Consider the following 20,886-nt stretch of genomic DNA (forward strand, 5'->3'; position numbering starts at 1 on the left):
GTTACATTATACAGTACAGAACACAATACTGTTCTCAATTTACTATACTTGGGGTTTTTATTTTGTCTCATTTTCATTCTTCATGTTTAGCATTATAAATCACCTATCTAGCATGAGGGAACAAAAGAGAGACAAGTCACACTGCCCAGTGTGTAACCGGGTCACTCAAAACAGGAGAATTGCTCAATCCTTTTCTCCTACTTTCCTTTTTATCCCCAAAAGGGAGATATAAATCATTAAGAGTCCATGATAGTGAAAGTCACATCGTTTTGTACGTCTGAAGCAGCCTGGAGAGAATGTACCTCTTCAGCCAAAGCTCTTTCCCTCCCACCTCCCCACAAAGATTTCATAATCAGGAAGGTGTCTTACCAGAGTCACTATTAAAAGACAGTAACCTTGCACACCTTGTGCCTTTCATGACAGTAACACCTACAGAGCCTGCTAGAGTCAGACCATGAACCTGCTGGTGGGAGCATTCTCAGTCATCATAGTAGATAACTTTCCCTTGAAGGTTCTACATACCAGTGAAATTCATTGTTGTTTCCAACTTCAACAAAGCAATATCATATCCATTTTCTGCCATTTCATATTTATCATGAATTATTACTTCTTCAACCCCCAAAAAAGATGTGTTTTCTTTTATTTCAGATTGATTTAAAATGCCACTATAGACACGCAAAATTTTAGGTGACTCCACCCTAAGACACAAACATAGAGGAAGAGAAATTTCCATTACCAAATAATTCCCAAACATTTGAACAATGTTGCTGTTCAGCTGGTTATTATGATCTAATATATTTTGCTAATGATAAGATTTTAAGAATGAAAAAGTGATTTTAGGCTAAGCTTTTTTTTTTTTCCAGTCACACATTTCTCCTATAAAGACAATCCTAGGCTAGCATTTCCCTTATATTAAACACATGAAAGTCAGTGAATTTGTACTCTCCCACCAACACAAACACAAGCACACATCTTAATATATGCATGATCATGATGAGCAAGTAAAAATCAACAGAGGTACTGACTCGTTGAAACAATGTGCAGCTGTCAGTATCCACTGGTTTCCAATGATGGAGCCGCCACACAAGTGTCTTTGGGTGGGTGAAGTGATATGCAAAGTTACCTGCCACGGCCACTCACCAAAACCGGATGCTGTTCCTCCAACAATTCTGGACTTGACTTTGGTTGTGCACACTACAATAGAGGGATGGCATGAGAGGAGGCAAACCTTCCCTAGAGTCAATGTTTTATCATGAGCTTTCCTTGGAAAATCATATAATCAACTTGCAAAGCCCAAACATGCACAGAAAAAGTAAAGGACTAAGTCATCTTGTAACTCTTGCCTCAAAGAATGCCTCATCTGGTTCTATAAGCTGATTTCTCCTACTTCAAAATGATAAACCCTGGTGGTTTTTGGTGGTTTTTTATTTTTTCAAAGTAGTGCTTGTCAAGTGTAATCCACAGATCAACAACTTTACCTGGAAATTTGATAGAAATGGAATAAATTTTTTTGTTTCACTTCAGACGTAGTGAATCCCAAACTCTGGCAGTGGAGCTTAGGAATCTGGGTTCTAATCTGACCTGTGAAGTTTGAGAGTTACTGCTATCAAGAAAAGTCTAGTGCATTCCACTCAGCTTGTGGCCTTTGAGCAGTGGCTGCTCTACGCTCTCGCACTCAGACTGACTTTTGGCCCCAGTCTCTCCTGCTCCACCACAGCCTCATGGGGATGGTAACTTGACAGTTTGGGGTTCTTTGATCCAACCCTTGCTACTTCCCAGGGACTCTGATTCAGACTCATAGCTCCATTTCTTTCCTGTCTGGATGCTTCGGGCATCCAGAATAGTCCATCTTATTGTTAATTCCTGCAATGCTAAACACAAGAACCCCCTATGCCAGTTGGAAACTTGTCCAGATAGGTCCCAGTAACACAGTTGGTATGAAAGGTGAAGTGTTTGTAGACAAAGATACTCTTGAGAAGAGCTTTTATAATTGTAATATGCCTTGCAAACTTGGTAATCTTATAAATGCAAACTCTGACGTAGCCTGGGCTGGGGCCTGAGATTCATTTTAGCCATTTCCAAGGTTATGCCAGAGGTAGAATAGCAAGGGTTGGCAGATCAGGGGAACTTCATGTCCGTGGCTCTAAGAGGAGGGAAAAGCTAGCAGGAGAGTCACTATATCCCAGTGACTGGCTTTGCTGCTATAAAATAACAACATCTGTAGGTATAATTCTGGGGCAAACTTCAAGTAGAAGGAGGGGCAGGAAGAGCAATAGTGAAGGGAGTACCAGCTGAGGTAGGAGTGAGGGAGGTGAGTCTGTAAAAGCCCAGACAGGCGCATAGGCTAAGAAGAGAGTTCTGCTGTAAGAGTGGATAAGGCGGAGATTAGTTTTAAAAGACCACTTGAGGACATTGGCTTTACTGGAAGCCCTTATAATTTGCAAATGAGGAAGTAGCTTAAAGGCAAAGTTTTTGAAAATTAACAGGAAGGCAGTAAGGAAAACATGTTAAAAGCAACCAATAAAGATCTTGCTAGGTCTTAATGTTCATTCTATTTTCTCAGTTCCAATTAGTGCTGAAAACATCAGTGGTTAGCTCTACATTTTATATTAGGAATTTTTCCTTTGCTGATAATTGCTTTATAGCTTGAGAAAGCTAAGTTATATCGTTGATTAAGGACCATAAAAGATCAACATCTCACTTAGATATTCCCTCTCGCTTGGTAATCTCGTAGAGGCTCTGACTTAGTCTGGATTGGGGCCTGAGATTCTTTTAAGCCATTTCCCAGGTTACAGCAGAGTTAGAATAGTGTATTATTTTAACAAATACAATGCACGCAAACCTAACTATCTTGTTTCACTAAACCCAGAAGGTGCACTACCAAGACAGAAGGCAGGCTTTATTTTCCCTTATATTTTCTGCTTCAGTTATCAATCCACACCTGATGTATTCTGTAATTTTTTTAGGGCAGAATCTATAAATTCCTAGAGAAGAAGATAAGGAAGGAAGAAGGGTAGAGAATGGGCTCTGCAAGGTGTAAGATATAAGTGCTGGCTCCCATTATTTAAACTATGTCAACATCAATAGCAACAAAATTTGTTGTGACAGCTCTACAGAAATATTGTTACTCCTCCTTATCTGAGGTAAGTGTATTTTGAGGAAACAGAAAATGTATGAAATGCAACTAAGTTGACTGGCTTTTTAAAGAAGCTTAAGTCATCCAAAGATTCTCAGCAGGACCCCTCTAAATTCTGGGAGGACAGGAATCCTAGCCAGGAATTGGACACAAATTATATCCTATATTCTACAAAGCAAGTTAACAGAAATTAAGAATTTATTCACCGCTTCAGTAAAGCAAACAAAGCTAATTTAAAAGATTTTTATACTCCAAAAACTATGACAAAGAAAAATTATTACTTCAGTTTTGGACATTAAATCTTAGTTGCATAGTACATTATATTGATTATTTCATATGCAATAAAAGTCTAAAACATGTTTTCTATAACTCAATAAATAAAAGTCATCATAGGTTACTATGGAGGAATGTCTGTGGTATGTTTTCTATTGTAGGGTTGTATTTGCCTACAAACTATCTTTTTCTAGAATGCTCAGAAGTTGGCCACTCAGATAGAAACACTGATTTGATTTTGCTAAAATTTCTATATTACTGTAAATCTTGTTTAATCTAGATAATATTTTCAGCTTAGTACACTCATTGTTTGGCTTTATGGTAATTTTTTGCTAATATTATAAATGTGCAGAACCTTGTACAGAATCTGAAAGGTTAGAAGACCCTGAAAAAAACTATTCTAGTATTTCTTGAATATATACACATTTTTGAATACATGATGATTGTTGTTAATCAAAGATCAATAATAGTCAATGAGGTTAGGTTAAAAAAATAATCATTTGATTAACCAAGACGCTGGAATTTCAAGTATAAAAGGTAATAAGAAAGATAAGTGTCCTTGATGATGAGACTCAGATATAAGTCTTGATTAAATCTGAGTCTCATCTTGAAATACCAGTTATAATGTGTGAAGTTAACATATTCAATTATTACTAGGCAGTGAGTTTAGTTAAGGCCAAGTACATGCCTTTAAAACATGATCAGCCTGATGACAGGAGTGAAAAATATAGGAAATTTTGTCTAAATTTTTCATTTTATTAATTTTTGTTAATTCATTAATATTTTTATTTTATTAATTCTTTGAGCATTCTCATTGACTCCCTTAGTCATGTGTACTCAGTATAGACTAACTCATTTGTATTTTTTTTTCAAATAACATTGAACTCACCATTATCCATTTTACATAACCTTAATGTATAACCAGAGATGCCTCCTCTCCCATGAAGTATTTTCGTTGGGGATCCATCAGAAGAAAGCTTTAAGTAGCATTTACCTCTGTGGTTGGAAACAAGATGTATAAGCATAGTGCATTTCTCGAAGACACGGGAAGGGGCATCTGGGCAACCCTTCATCTGCCTTACTTCCCTCCGTTGCAAGATTCTTGAGATGGGGTGTAGGTAAAAAACTGACAGCGGAGTGTGTTGGTGCACATCTTCTGGCAGGCTTCATGCCCTTGCACATCAACAATGTCCAGCTCTTCTCCCAAGAAGTCGCTGTCATGGTAGAATGAAGGATGACAGAGCACTAGACAGCAAATCACATAGTAGGTATAAGCCGAAGCCTAGAATTGCGGGTCTCAGATTTGCTGGTCTCCATCTCAAGAAAGTGCGGTCACCACTTACCTGGAACACTGTGCCGGCAGGTCTGCAGGCTGAAACCAGAAAGGACTCTGCTCTTTGTGATGCGTGTACTGGGTAGTCCACTCTTAGATGTTTTAAGGAGACAAAGATTTCTAAGACAAAGGAAATATAAAGATCTCATAGAAGACATTAAAAAATATAGCATTTTGGGGCTCTCCCTGGTTGCGCAACCAGTTAAAGCACCGCACTATGAAGCTCTCCAAAGCCACTGCAGCACGAGTTCCATCCCCTGCCAGGGAGCTGACCCACATGGAGTGAGAGACCTCTTCTGACCCTCCCGCTGCTCCCCTCAGCAGTGTACTTCGTCAGTCTGCCTGTTCTGTTCCCCACTCTATCTCTGGTGAATCCTCTCATCCACCACACCTCTGGCCTGTACCCCAGCTTTGTAAGCATAAATAAATCTTTTTTTTTTTCTTAAAAAAAAAGTAACATTTTTTACAGCACTTAGAGAAAGTCAGCTCATGCTGCTATTTAATAGTGAAGATTTTCAGTTTTGAAAGTTTCTTCATACATCACTGAGTCAGAACCCGTGAGCCATAGGTGGTAGACAAATTTTCAAAATTATACAAACTGCCTCTATAAAAAATTTCTGAACTTACTCTATTGTCAGTGTCCTGACCATTTTCTTTCTGTTTTCTTTTCCCCAGGCTCCCAGTTTGCCTCAAAGATGCAAAAATTTCATTCTAGCTAGAAATTGCCTATCTAAAGTTAAACAAGAAATCCATTTGCAGGCTCTCCACTGAGGCAGCATCTTCCTGAAAAGGGGTTTGGATCTCTTCCATCCAGTAGAATTTTCTGAGATGGAAGGAAATATTCCATTTCTACACCATCCAATGCTGTAGCCACTAGCTAAATGTGTGTACAGCGCACTAGCTGTGTGGCCAAAAAACCTAAGAAAATGAATATTGGTTAATTTACACTTAATTAATTTCAATTTAAGTAGTCTTGACTATAGCACCCGTATTCTTCTCTCACTCTATACTGAGGGTCAAATGTGTTATCTCCCCCTTGTAGAATTTGATTGGAATTCTATGTAGGGAATAAAAAAGAAGAGCAGTGATTAACACAGAATAATGCATCACAAAGGGACCTTACTAATTTCTGAAATGTATCATGCCTCAAGGCTTAATCTTTGACTTTCCATTCTTCTCTAAGTGCACTCAGTCATTGGATGATCCCCCTAAGTTTCCTGACTTTGATTAGTAGCTACATGCTAGTAACAGCCAAGCATAGAGCTAGACCATGAAACCTGGACTTCCCTTTCCAATGACCAATTCATGTTTCTGTCTGGATTTCTAATTAGTCATCTCTTCTCTCTTGAAGTCTGTTACTCATCAAATCTTCCTTATCTCATCATTGCTTTCTCTAGCCTCCTAATTCTTTGACCCCAAAATCTTGAACTATCACTTTTTTTGCTCCTTCACATCCCAATCCAATCCAACAGCACATCTCTTTGGTTCTATGTTGACAGTCCACCACCATCTAAATACTCCACTTCTACTCTGGCTCAAGTAGTGCTGGTTCTTGTCTAGTTAGTTTACTTTGGCATGTTCAGGGTTTATAACTGTGTTTGGTATATAGTCAGTAACAAATAAATTATATCAAATATACTGAGAAAGTGAAAGTGACATCTATTTTCACATGACATTCTGAAATTATAGTCTCAGTGGAAAACCAGGCTTGTTTGAAGGGCTTGTCTTAGTAGATTGCTCTGGGGAACACGCACCAGCAATGCCCAACCAAGAGAGGCAAATACCAAGAGCTCTGAGAATAACTCATATAATACATAATGTAGATTTTGAAGTAGACTTAGTTCTAAGGTTTGTTTTGTTTTAGTGAATCTTGTTTAATGAGAGCCAACAATTCCAGCAAATGTGCCTTTGATGGTACAGGGAGTTCCCCATGCTTTGGTATAGCTTTCTGTGTTCCATCAGTACGTAAATGGGGGTGTCAATTCTCAAACTTGCCTTTATTACCACCCTAATCCCATTGATGTAGGTTTTCATTTCTACCTTTTTCAACTTTATAATTGGTATTTCACTGAAATTTCCAGATCTTTCTGCCCCAGGTTAAACTCCCCTAAACTGGGTATTGGATTAAGTTGCCTCTTACTGGCCATCGCTATTCTGTCCTTTCCAGTCAAAACTTAGTCATTTTCTCTTCACGAAGGCAGAGTCTTTCATAAACTAAAGCAATGTAGGAGTCTTTGTAAGTACTGGATTTGGGATCAGTAGGTGGGAAATGGAAAGAAAGAGAAACTAGGAATTGTTTGCCACTTTTATTAATCTTAAAACAGCTAAGTTTCTGGCCCTCCCTCATGGCACAGCGGGTTAAAGCACAGCACTGAGAAGCTAAAGCCACTTCAGCATGAGTTAGATCCCAGCCCCGGAGGTGACCACATGGCGTGGCAGACCTCTCCTGACCGCTCCCCGCTGCTCCCCTCAGCAGTGTACTTCGTTGTTCTGCCTGTTCTGTACCCCACTCTGTCTCTGGTGAATCCTCTCATCGCCCCTGCACCTCTGGCCTGTACCCCAGTTCTGCATGCACAAATAAATAAATCTTTAAAAAAAAAACAGCTAAACTTCTGATTTTTTTTTTTTTAAGATTTATTTATTTGTACATACAGAACTGGGGTACAGGCCAGAGGCTCAGGGGCGGTGAGAGGCTTCACCAGAGACAGAGCGGGGAGCAGAACAGGCAGATGGACGAAGTACACTGCTGAGGGGAGCAGCGGGCGGGTCAGGAGAGGTCTGCCTCACCATGTGGTCTCCTCCGGGGCAGGCGGGATTCGAACTCATGCGGAAGTGGCTTTAGCTTCTCAGTGCAGTGCCCTAACCCGCTGCGCCACCAGGGAGGGCCAGAAACTTCTGATTTTTAATGATGGATTGTGAGCAGTTGTTCTGAAAACATTATACATTACTCTTTAATCTTAACTTCTTACCTTTCATCTTCTTTTGGCCATTCTTGAGAAAAAAAAGTAAAAAACAAACAACTGGGGTGGTAGGTACAAATGCGGCGGCAGACAAAGGCATCTGGAGCCACGACACGGCCAACGTTAGTGTCTGCGAACGCCGTGCTCGGGAAAATGTCCCGAATGCAAGCTGGACAACAGAAAATCTAAAGTTAGGAGATCAGTTCACCAACAGAAACAGTACATTGCCAGCTACAGGATTTGTAAATCCTATATGAAAATTTTTGTGAGAGAGGGAGAAGAGGCAGAGTGCAGAGGCATTTTAGAGCAGTGAAAACCTGTATCATGTCATAATGAGGGATACCTGTCATCAGACATTTGTCCACATGCACGGGCTGCACACCAGTGATGCGTCAGTTTGGGCAGTTGCAGTAAAATTGTACTGCTTTAGTGAAGGATGTTGATAATGGGGGGATGCATTTGTGGTCCAGGATATAAATGGGAAATCTCTGTGCCTCCCTTCAGTTTTGCTTGTGAGCTAAAAACTGCTAAAAAGTAAAGTCTTACTATGCATTCAAAAAATAGTTCATTCCAAGATCTTTAATATTTTTTAACTTAGAAAAACTGAAAAATTTTTCTAAACTTTTTTTTTAACTGAGAAAAACTAAAAAGTTGTTCGTTTACACTTTTAAACTCAAATATAAGATCTAATTTTATAGGGCATAATGAGATTTCCATGTGAAAAACATAAAATATCATTGGGTTCATTTGATCAGGAAGCATGAATCGGCACCCTAAGTTAGTCCCACAACACATAACAGCAACACTTACTATTTAGTGGTTAGCCTACATCTGTAAGAAGACAATAGTTACCCAGGTTGGAAAGGGCACAGGATTTCAGTGAAAATCCAGACACCACTTTACTGAGCTTCGTTATTTGGGTCGGTGTTCCCGTTTGGGTGTACTTCAGTAAACAAATGTTACTAAATAAAAACAAAACCAGAAAGTATATTTTCTCAAGTGCAAGTAGGAAGAAAACATGAGAGAATAGAGAAGCTCCATTTAGACACAGCCAGGCGCTGTAATCAGGAAGTTCTGTCTGAAAAGCACTGATCTCAGAGGTAGCCAGAGGAACTTGGGGAAAAGCACTGACCTCAGAGGTAGCCAGAGGAACTTGGGGAAAAGCACTGACCTCAGAGGTAGCCAGAGGAACTTGGGTCACGGGCCAAGACCTGGTGGTGCTGTGAACTTTGGCAATTTTGTGTCTTTGTGAGTACAGTGAGCTTCTGAGTAGTGTTGATGCAGAGGAGTATAAGTGAACATGACTTCTTACGTCCTTTTCAATCTTAGCACTTTTAACTTTTTTAATGCTGCCTCACATCTCCCAGTTTCCTGACTTGCTATTCAAATTATATTAGATGTAAATGAGGTAAAGTGATACAGTTTGAGTTGAGTGAAGACAAGCCAAGAAACATTAATTTTGGAGTTTTGTTTTGCTTTCTAGTTGTTTTTTGAATCCAATTCAATTTGTTATTTGCTTTTCATTCATCTTTAGATATATGTGGCAACAGAATGCTGAAATCCAAATACTAGTCATTTGAACTAGTCAGATTTCTCTTTTTTGGTTGGATTCCATATAAGAGTGGACTAAGATGCAGGTTCAAAACATCTAAAATTATTTTTAAACAGGAAAGTTAATAGTATTTTCCTTTTTAAAAATAGAGAATGCATTCATCACTAGCAATCACGCTTACATTCTTACCCAGTAGATTCATCCCTAGAATATTTCAAAATCTAGAATGGAACAAAATGTTTCCCACAGGCTTCCTTTTGTTGTTTTGTCTTAGGGAAGGAACCATTACTGGGGGAGTTGTAAGTAGGTTTTTCTTTTAGAGTCTATCTAGTTAAGCTGTAGCATTCTTTAGATGAGGAATCGCAGAGTTAGTCTAATTATAATTGCCTAAAAATTGCCCAGTTAAAAGTGTAGTGCTTTTTAAAAATTAGCTAAGAGGTAAGTTAGAGATATGCTACATGTTATTTTTTACAGAGATAGAAAAATGTCAGTAAGAGACTCCTTACCATAAATAAAATGCAGCCAAGTTGAGCTTTAAATGCACTTTTTATGACAAAAAATGTGTCATTAAATATCTTTTAGGAATTAAAATAAATTTGGCCTCAAGTATTTTGTTGTATTTTTTGGATAATCTGGGGCTTTGGACTCAGTGGTGGCTCACTCACCGATGCGCTGCGCTGGGAAACTGCCTTGTTGCATACGTAAAAAATTGACAGTGGATGTCATTGGTACATTTCTCTTGGCATTCTTGAGTATTCTTGGCAACAGAGCTTTGATAGTTCATGCCCTTCATGTCTAGGTCCTCATAAACATTTGTGTTGCAAACTGGAAACAAAAGCAGGATTGTGGTTACCATCTATACCCCAGGGGCAATACCATTATTCCTCCTACCTTTGCAGTGTCCCTCTGGGTTTACTCTTCAAATCTTTCACCCACTTTTCCTCAAAAAAAAAAAAAAATCTTCATTTTTATTTTAATCCACTCAATTCCTAGTCTCACAAGGAAGCAATAAAAGATTGCTAACAGCCTTCATATATTGCAACAACATTAAATTTACAAATTCCTGTTTCAGCTATCTGACCTAGTCTCTCTTGTCTCCTTGCCTCCAGTGGTTGGTTTACTGATTAACCTGCTCAAGTACCTGTGTCACTATTATGACAACTGTCACCTTTACATTACTCCCTTGATTTGAACTAAAATTTTTAATAAGGTAAGATACGGAAGCAACCAAAATGCCCAAAAAGAGATGAATGGATCAAGAATATGTGGTACAATGGAATACTATTCAGCGATCAACAATGATAAATGGCATTTGAAGCAACATGGAGGGAGCTGGTAGGGATTATGCTCAGTATAATAAACTAGAAGGGTAAAGAAAAATATTGCATGGTTTCTCTTATAGGAGGAATACAGGGGAACCAAGTAAGGGATCAGGGGGGGAAATAATAACAACAAAAAAATACAACAAATTTACCAGGCAACCATAAATCAGAGACATTCTGCAGGGAAGAGAAAGGGAGAAAGATCAAAATGGGAGGGAAGAACACAAGGTACTATGGTGATAGTGCACAGGTGAATTGGTGGTGGGAATTTTACAGGGACTACACCTGAGAGAAGAAAGAAAACACTCTACATAAATGAACAATGATGTAAAATACGTATAAATGAATAAATTATAAATATACTGGGCCCTGCCTGGTGGCTCAGCGGGTTAAAGCCCTGCACTAAGAAGCTTAAGCCACTTCCGCGTAAGTTCAATTCCTGCCTGCCCTGGAGGAGATCCACACGGCGAGGCAGACCTCTCCTGACCCACCCGCTGCTCCCCTCAGCAGTGTACTTCGTCGATCTGCCTGTTCTGTGCCCCACTCTGTCTCTGGTGAATCCTCTCACCCTCCGCATCTCTGGCCTGTACCCCAGCTCTGTATGAATAAATAAATAAATCTTTAAAACATTAAAAAATATATATACTAGTAAGGACTTTCATGTAAAATTTCAGGCTAGGAAGGAGGAAGAAGATAGATGAATGATGAGAGCTTGTACAGTAAGATATGACCTTCAAGGAGATAAAGAAATCTTAATGAACCCTAGTTGGGGAGCAGGGTGTGGGGGAAGGCATACACTTATGCTAGTTTTTATATTGCAGTGAAAGAAATCCAATGGAAAATTTTCCCCCATATATCAGGGTTTTTGTTTTATAGCCATCGAACCATACCCTACATGATGATATGATACATCAAGATAACTAGCATTTATTAATTCTAACAAGACATCTATCTTACTGCTGATTTGGTGTGGGCATTGCTTGAAAGAATGTCCCGAAACCACTCCTGTCATATTCACCAGCGGCAGTGTTTCTTTGGCACTGTCCTTCAGGATGCAAGTAAACCTGTTTTATTAAAAAAAAAAAAAGTTATCGTTATTAGATTGAGTTTTATGTTTTAAAATAATGGGTCTTAAAAGTCAGCACACAGAATGTCAAAGGGAACAAATGACCCTATTTAATGCCAAAGCAAATATTTTCACAGCAAGCTTGAGATTTCATTTTTCATTCCAACATCCCCATTTAAAAGACTGCATGTTTCCTAACAGGCAGGAGAGGGAGAACTGTGGCTTGCTGCCCAAGTGTAGCCCATCTTCTGCCAGTTTTGGATAACCCATGAACTAAGGATAGTGACATATTTTAAAATGGTTACCTTTAAGCAGTTATGTAAGCACTTCTGTAATATTCTTGAGTCTGTTTCTGTGCCCACATTGCCTGAAATACAAGCTTTTCCCTGTTAAGAAAAAGTTTGCCACTTCCAAGTATTGATGCAAGAATAGTAAATTCCAGGAACTCATGGTGCTATGTAAATATCTACAAATGCAGTGATGATAGACAAAGATGCTGATAATTTAATTATGCATACAAGCTTTGATTTTATTAATTCAACATGGAAACAAAGGTGGCAAAGGAAATGTTCTAAAGTTTAAAACATTGGACTATAGGGCCCTCCCTAATAGCGCAGTGGGTTAAAGTGCAGCACTATGAAGTGATCCTCCCCCACTGCAGCACAAGTTCGATTCCGAGCCAGGGAGGTGACCCACATGGCGCGGCAGACCTCTCCTGACCTGCCCACTGCTCCCCTCAGCAGTGCACTTCATCAGTCGGCCTGTTTTGCTCCCCACTCTTCCTCTGGTGAACCCTCTGACCTCCTGTACCTCTGGCCTGTACCCCAGTCCTTGTGTACATGAATAAATTATTTTTTTTTAAGATTTATTTATTTTTGCATACAGAACTGGGATAAAGGCCAGAGGCGCTGGGACTGTGAGAGGATTCACCAGAGACACAGTAGGGAGCAGAACAGGCAGACTGACAAAGTACACTGCTGAGGGGAGCAGCGGGTGGGTCAGGAGAGGTCTGCCACGCCATGTGGGTCACCTCTGGGGCAGGGATTGAGTTCATGTTGAAGTGGCTTTAGCTTCTTAGTGCTGTGCTTTAATCCACTGTGCCACCAGGGAGGGCCCAAATAAATAAATCTTTAAAAAAACAAACAAAATACATTGGACTACAAAGTTGACAAATTCCCAAATGCAATTTGTGAAATTCATTATAGTAAAATTCTGGTTAAAAGTTCTAAGTTACACTTGGGGGAATGGAGATTTTTTTTTCCTTGTTTGTAAAATAATGTTGGGATATTTAGGAGTGATGTGTTTTGATTTTTTCAAATTATTTCCAATGGTTAAATATTTATCTATTGAGAGGGAGGTAAAGGGAAAACGACAAAGCCTTATTGGTACTAGATCATCACACTATTCTTTCAAGTGACCTTTATCAAAATCTAATTTTCTATAATAAAATAGTTGAGGGAAGAGAAGCAGTTTCGATAATATTGAATACCAAAAAGTCAACTGAAAAACAAGAAGCAACGTGGGGAACATGTGTCCAAGCAGAGAGAAACAAGGGAGTGCTCCATAGTATTGAGGCTGCGAGAAAAGATGGAAAATCCATCCTAAGAGCCGAGGCCGCCCGTGCTGACAGGCCGAGGCGTCTTTCTCCCCCTGTAGTCTTCAGTGGCTCATTGAAGGAGAAATTTAAACACTCACCACTTGGTAGGATCTTCAGACGATGACTCAGTCGCAAAAGTGAAGAGCAGGCATCTTGGGTGAAAGGTGCAGACTACTTGGCAGTGTTGGGCGCTGGGTGCAAACACAGTGGCAATGTCGCCTCCCTGGAAGGAGCGGCCTTGGAGCAGTGTAGTTACACATTCTGCGATGGAATGCACAGCATGTGTCAGCGTGGGCATTTTTTTTTTATATTTATTTATTTATTCATTAGAACTGGGATAGAGGCCAGAAATGCGGAGGGTGAGAGGATTCACCAGAGACAGAGCGGGGAGCAGAATAGGCAGATCGACGAAGTACACTGCTGAGGGGAGCAGCGGGCCGGTCGGGAGAGGTCTGCCACGCCATGTGGTCACCTCCAGGGTAGGCAGGCGGGAATTGTACTCATGCGGAAGTGGCTTAAGCTTCTTAGTACTGTGCTTTAACCCGCTGCGCCACAAGGGAGGGCCCAGCGTGGGCAATTTTTAAAAAGATTTATTTATGCATACAGAACTGGGGTACAGGCCAGAGGTTGTGCTGCAGTGGCTGCCGATAGCTTGATGATGCTGATACTTTAACCCCTGCACCACCAGGGAGGCCCTATTTTGGATTCTGATGGACACGTAACTGACTAGGTAATAATCTCACAAAGACAAGTGAAGTGGGTCTCATTGATAGGAGCTGTGCCAGAACTTGGAAATCAGAGTAATCATCATACACATTAAGTTTATTGGATGAAAAAGTCACAAAGTGGAGCAGTTGTCTAGCACATGGAATGCCTTATGAGCAATTCAAACATTTTTTGACATTTTTTTTAAAGATTTATTTATTTGTGCATACAGAACTGGGGTACAGGCCAGAGGTACAAGGGCAGTGAGAGGATTCACCAGAGACAGAGCGGGGAGCAGAACAGGCAGATGGTTGGAGTACATTGCTGAGGGGAGCAGCGGGCAGTCAGGAGAGGTCTGCCGTGCCATGTGAGTCACCTCCAGGACTGGGGATCGAACTCCTAGTGAAGGGGCTGTGGCTCTCTTGCAAATGCTATGGCCTAACCCGTTGCGCCACCAGGGAGGGCCCTTTTTTGACATCTTTACTGGCCAGAGATGCTCTTTGGGGTCCCATCCAGATAGAGAATGGACCCCCTGCCTGTCCCTTTCCCCGTCGGTTCTTGTGTTCACACTCCATGTTTATGTGAAGGAAAGTTTCCAATGCTGGTTAGTTTCAGGGCCCCCGGGTATGACAGCATGTTAGGCCATTTGACTATTTAAAATGGGCCAGATTAGTAATAGGGTCATTAGACTTGCAGAAAAACTGCTGAATGTCCTTCACGTGAAATGATAACTCACTTTTCCCTAAAAATATAAGAAGATACTACACTGAGAGTTCTGTGGCTTGGGGTGAATTAAAGTGCCTCTGAGACATTGGCTATCAGCACAGGCCATGGTAGGACATGAGAGGAGAAGATAGGAGAGCTAAGCTCTCGCACCGAGGTGGAAGGGCTTGAGGAGGGGACATTGGCCGTGATCAGGGGATCCAATGACAGGCGGCTGCTTCAGCCAGGGTCCTGGGAGGGTAGAACAGAAACGATACATTCTTGGAGGGCAGGGAAGACATTTGGAAGAGCTGGGGTGCCCCAGGCAGGCCAGGGCCCCAGGAGGAAAAGAACTGAGACAGTGCTCTAGACCGCACACCTGTCCCGGTTAGGACTAGCACTGACCGGGTGAGGCACAGCATTGCCATCTGAACCCCAGGAGGTGGGGTAACAATGGGGCCACAGTAGAGCAGCCCCTCACCCAGACTTCTCCAGCGCTGGCTCCCACACTGCTGACTCAGCAACTGCAAAACAGCTCCTGTACCTACCCGAGGCTGCAAAGGCCAAACAAAAAACGCGTTCCTTCTCTCTGAGCTGTACACAGCTTCCCAGGGCTCTGAGGGTTAGCCTCCCAGTAAAAACAGGGAGTCTGAACCCTCTGCAAAATATTCCCATGATCACGGAAACTCATCCCTCAGTGCAAAGCAAAAAGGCTGCTTTAAAATATTACTTTTAAGAAAGTTATTTTAAATTATTTGGGAAATTCTGGTCCTCTCTGGTGGTAATGGATTGAGTCTCAGCACTATGAAGAGATCCGCAGCCACTGCAGCAGGAGTTCCATCCCCGGCCAGGGAGGTGACCCACACAGTGCGGCAGACCTCTCCTGTCCTCACCCGCTGCGCCCCTCAGCAGTGTTTCAGTAGATTTGCCTGGTCTGTTGCCTCTTCCTCTTTACAATGTATGCATCAACATTTACACAGGAGCCCGCAGCACACAGCTCCATCTCCAAGATTTGTCAGATTTTCACTAACGTTGAACTTAATATCTTTTCTAATTTTCCTTGTGGTCTCTCCTTTGAGCCATGCTTATTGAAAGGTACATTATTTAACTTTCAAACATTTGGGGATTTTCTTGTTGTCTTTTTGTGATTATTTTTAGCTCAATTTCATTGTGACTGGACACTCTCCTGTGTAATATCAGTCTTTTACAATTTGTTTAGATTTATATTAGGACATTGCAGATGGTCAGCTTTTCCAAATGTAGACATGCATAAAGGATGCATGTATGTGCGCATACATGCACACATGTATGTGCGTATGTATATATGTATGCATGTATGCAGTTCTTGGGTTCCGTGTGCAGAAGTCCACTGATTAAACACTGACTTGTCAGTCAGTGGGATGGTAACACTATTTCATAACGATGACAGCTTTTATGGAAAACTGACTACTTGGTGAGGCATATGCAGATGTCTGCTTTTATTACTACTCTAAAATACTTAATACTTGTGTGATGTAGATTTAACTATAGATATGTGAATATAGACACAGATTCCTGTGATTATAAATAACCCCTTCACCTCAGTTTGCCTCCCTGCCTTGACAACATCTGAAGCCTGACGTGGAAAATAAATAAAACTCTGTTCCTTCTTTCCCTGGAGTGGGTGGCATAGGGTTCTTCGATGGCACAGGGGCTGTGCTGTGATTTTCCTCTCTGCACTTACGCTGTCAGGCTCGCTAAATGACAAGTCAGGAAGCCATGCTGTTTCTTGTCCAAAGTTAAGGTAAAGCTCTACTTACCGCTGGAAACTGAGGCAAATAAAATGAAATGCACCATTTGAAATAATAAAATCATCCTACAGAAAGAAAAATGTGCATATTTTTAGAACAGAAAATGTGACTGATAGTTTACTGATGTCAGGGTTAACGAGAACTAGGAAAGGAAGGGGTAGTTAGTTCAATAGTGTTCAACTCTTCAACGTGCCAGTGCTAGTGTTGGCTTTCCCATTCCCAAATCCTAGAACATTCCTCAGCATGGTTGCCTGTGTGTTGTCAAACACCTCCCTAGTTCTGAAGAGCTGCAAAGGGAAGGAGTGCACTCCCTTCCCTCCCCGTCACCCTCCCTCCCTCCTCCCTTCACCAGTGTCTGACCTACTCCTGGCCCATTTTCCATCTTCATCTTGTGAGTTCTTTGTTTCCATCTTTGAAATCTCTCTCTTTATATTTATCAAAGCCCTAAATTGTTATGGTAATTTTCTATTTTTTAAAATTCTGCTGCAAGTGTATTACTAGTTCGTCTCAGTCACCAAGAAATGTGCTTGTCCCCGTGAACCATTGAGCTGATTGCTGTAAGAGAAATCCTTGAGCAAAACAAAGCATGACTTCTGGTTTTTAAATATTACTCTTGAATATCTTTTCAGTTTGTGAAATGCCTGTCAGTGAGTACAAACTACTCTTCTTTCATTCTGTCTCTCCTCTTAAATTGGTTCTGGATATTAATTACAAACTTCAAAAATGTTCACTCAGGCAAGTTTTGAAAGTCAACCATTCTCTATTATAAAAAATTTAAACCCCTTTCCCCCATGGTAGAAAAAGGCACTTTTTGCTTGCAAGAAATTATAGATAAGAATTTTTGAAAACATACCTGAAAACACCTTTTTGCTACTTGGCTGAAATCTTAGTAAGTAATGGTTTTCTTCTTCTAAAATGGCCTTCATTCTCCTCCAAATGAGCTTATGTAGGTAATGTTTACTTAACTTTAATATTTACTTTTCCTAGTTCCTGATGTTTTGTAACTTTGTCTCTTTGGACAGTGTGTCTGTGTAAGCCTTAAAATCTCTGAATATCCAAAATATAGTTTGGTAGAGTTTCTTGATTTTTTTCAACAAATTTGTTCCCTTTTATTTTATTGTTTTTAAACAAGTATCACACAGGAGTCAGCTAGAGAACTTAAGTTAGTCAGTGTGGCTTAGCAGTCCAACAAACTCCCATTTAGTATGCTAGCTCACCAGAGCTGCCCTTAACCACACTTTCAAAGAACAGTTGTTAACCATTAATTCCAGCCCGACTTGAGTCTCACAATCTTAAAAAAAAAAAAAAAGAACAAGGCAATCTAATGGACTCACCATATGGACACGAAGCTGTTAGGGGCTGAGGGTGGGGGGTGGCGAGTGGAAGTACAGAACAGAAGGGAGTTCCCTTCTCCCCTCAAGTCTTGGTTCCCTTTATTGTTGCCTCCTCAGAAGCCTAAGTGGGGTTTGACTATCTCTAAGGAGCCAAAAAGCTCTTCCTTACCCCAACCCCGACTTGGGACCACTGAAAGTCTAAATTAAAAAAAAAAAAATTTAATTAATGGAAAAATGTGGGAGTTTCTTTAACTCTCAAGGCACCGAGACTGCTAGATTTCTGTTGGTAGCCTTCCCTTTGACGTTGAGTAGGGGTGGAGGGCTCTGTGGCAGGCATGATGTTGCACATCCTGGCCTATCTGGATCTAGTCATTAATTTGTTAGTTGTGCAACTTGAGCAGAAATGAGCATCCTGCACTCTTAAGCAGGCTACCAGTGCCTCCTCGGCCAAGTTGTTTCTGACCTGATTTCAGGTCCTTTAATTATAACATTAGGCATTAAGGGACCCTAAAGATTTCTGTGTGGCCCCCATTTTATTTCTAAAAGAAATCAAAGTTTAAAAAAAGAAAACATTTTAAATTGATATCTGATTTCAGACATTTCAGAGAAAGATAATTTTCTGGTCTAATTAGGAAAACAAAATAAGATTTTAGGTTAACACATGGTGTCATGATTAAAATAAAAATGTTCTGAAGACTAGAGGAGAAAATAAAATGACAACTTTGTCCCCACTTGAGATCTTCTAGAAGTTATAGGTACCAGAGGAAATAAAGAACTTTATTCAGAGACAGTGTACTAATATGAGGGTGATCTTCTAAACCTAGAAAACATTGCCAGTCTACTTTGAGCTCTTCAGTGGTCAGAGACAGAGACAATCTCAGTTTATGTCTGCTACAATAATGTTGCCATTACCTGAGTGGTTCCTGAAAGTGGGGGATACTTGGATTCTGACAGCCGAATGTCCACATAGATGACTAGAATCCCAGACAACCCTTTCAGAACCCGCAGGAAGGGAAAGAGTGACGTTACTGAAGTAGACAACGAGATAATAGTAAAGGTATATTTGAAGCATAGCCCCATATAACCAAATGAGAGAATTTTTGAAAAGAAGAGTGGTGAGCATTTTTATTCCTGAGGGCAGAAATTTCAAATCTGAACTTGCAAAAAGTTGTTGCCTTAACAACAGCTAAGGTATTGTTTTGGCATTCTTTCTGGAAGGCAGTGATTCAGGATTTTTTTTAAATCTTTTTTTTTTTAATCTATTGCAAAGTTTTATGACTTGTATTTATTGGCATAAGGAGCCTTTAGTTGCTTCCTCGAGTTTCCCATCTTTAATTAAATGCATTCCAGTTAAGCAGAAAGCACGTATTTATGACGCATGGCCTTATGTAGGAGGTTCATGTATGCCAAGAAAGGTCTTTGTGGAAAGCCGATATGTGAAATTATATAAGCTCCTTATACCTCACATTGTTTGCTCCATGAAACCTCCTCTTCATCCTGAGCCCAACAGAAAAGCTAAAATGACAACTCTCTATCCCTAGTGAGGGAAACAGAAAGGCTGATGAAATACTTCATTGGAAAACCAAATATTTTCTTAAGTTTGGCTTAGCTAGATGTTGAAATATCTAAACCTTTGAAATCATCAAGGATTCTAATTTTTTTTGTCTAATCAAATAAAAGTAGAATTAATCTTAGCTGCATAGGAACTCCTTGGGATTCAATAGTCCTTTCATTCACCCTGACAGTAAGTACTCTGACCCAACTAAAGACATTGCAGACTAGAATTCATCATAGGAGGGAACCTCCAATGGGCCGAGAGGGTGGAGTCTGGGGGGTGACTGCCAAGTTCAGTCCTGGCTCTGTCCTTGCCAGTGGCCTTGAAATCATCTTTTTACTTCTTCCAACCTCTACTATCTTATATTTGGAATAAAGAGGCATTGACAAGACATTCACTGAATCCCCTTTATGAATGAAACATGAATGAAAGAGTACCTCCTTCCAAGGTGCTTATGGTTTAATGAGCAAATGAACAAGGATTAAGCCAGAATTAAAGTTTTAAGTTTAAAGGAGAGATTGCCCATGCTTTGGCAAGGAGCAATGACATGAGAGCCCTCGCTGAACTTTGTATCAGCTGTGTACACGTGCTGTGTGCACCACACGGTCATGTGTTGAGGTCACACGCGGTCAGTTTGCAGGCCCCACACTGTCACCAGCCTCTCGTGGGTGGCACTCACTGACGCTTCCTCTTCCCGCTCCTTCTTATGAGGGTGACATTATTCCAGCCTCTCCCTTTCTTAGCCTTTAACACATTTTTCAATCCCCCAATGCTCTCACTGTGGGAGGAGCTCCTCTGGTCACCCGTATATGAGAGACAGTGAGTAAAAAGAAGACATTCTGTGGCCACTGGTCCCCTTTCACAACCTAAAAATGGTCTTCCAGGGCCCTCCCTGGTGGCACAGTGGGTTAAAGTACAGCACACTGAGAAGCTAAAGCCACTTCAGCTTGAGTTTGATCCATGCCCCGGAGGTGACTCACATGGTGCAGCAGACCTCTCCTGACCTGCCCGCTGCTCCCCTCAGCAGTGTACTTTGTTGATCTGCCTGTTCTGCTCCCTACTCTGTCTCTGGTGAATCCTCTCACTGCCCCTGCACCTCTGGCCTGTACCCTAGTTCTATATGCACAAATAAATAAATCTTAAAAATGGTCGTTCATACTTCATAGAAGTTTCATATTTTAAAAATTTCCTCTCAGTTTTGCTGACATGAGGTCATTTACTGAGGTTCACCCTGCTAGCCTTCCAGAATCCTGCTCACACACCTGTTAGAATCATCAATACTAAAAACCTGAAATCAAAGAGTTTCATTGCAAACCATTGTTACCTTTTAAATGTAAAACAACATCTACAGAGCAAAAGATCAATACCTTTAAGGCATGCAAATGTAAACATTGAACTTGTGTTTTTTGTTATTATTATAATAGTTTATTTTTACATCATTTTGTGCCTTTTTCCATCTCAGTTGTAATCCCCGTGGGCTTCCCATCGCCAATTCACCCATGTTCCATCACCATAGTCCAGTGCATTTCCCTCCACGTATTTTCATCCCCCCCCCACCCCT

The 20,886-nt window shown here is 40.7% G+C and overlaps 1 protein-coding gene across 1 annotated transcript in view; it reads right to left on the reverse strand.

Moving 5' to 3' along the window:
* LOC101631582 (coagulation factor XI) overlaps positions 1–16,500 on the reverse strand; it is a 17,907-nt gene extending 1,407 nt beyond the window's left edge. The window contains exons 1-11 of the mRNA XM_004682497.1: positions 16,446–16,500; positions 13,338–13,500; positions 11,534–11,640; positions 9,920–10,079; positions 8,555–8,664; positions 7,712–7,871; positions 4,753–4,862; positions 4,492–4,654; positions 4,299–4,405; positions 1,026–1,194; positions 523–698 (exon numbers count right to left, since the gene is read on the reverse strand). Of these exons, the coding sequence (XP_004682554.1) occupies positions 523–698; positions 1,026–1,194; positions 4,299–4,405; positions 4,492–4,654; positions 4,753–4,862; positions 7,712–7,871; positions 8,555–8,664; positions 9,920–10,079; positions 11,534–11,640; positions 13,338–13,500; positions 16,446–16,500 (1,480 nt within the window). The remainder of the gene's footprint in view (positions 1–522; positions 699–1,025; positions 1,195–4,298; positions 4,406–4,491; positions 4,655–4,752; positions 4,863–7,711; positions 7,872–8,554; positions 8,665–9,919; positions 10,080–11,533; positions 11,641–13,337; positions 13,501–16,445) is intronic.
* Between the last annotated feature and the right edge of the window lie 4,386 nt (positions 16,501–20,886).

This window comes from Condylura cristata, unplaced genomic scaffold, assembly GCF_000260355.1.
Source record: "Condylura cristata isolate star-nosed mole 26May11 unplaced genomic scaffold, ConCri1.0 scaffold00014, whole genome shotgun sequence".
NCBI lineage: Eukaryota > Metazoa > Chordata > Mammalia > Eulipotyphla > Talpidae > Condylura > Condylura cristata.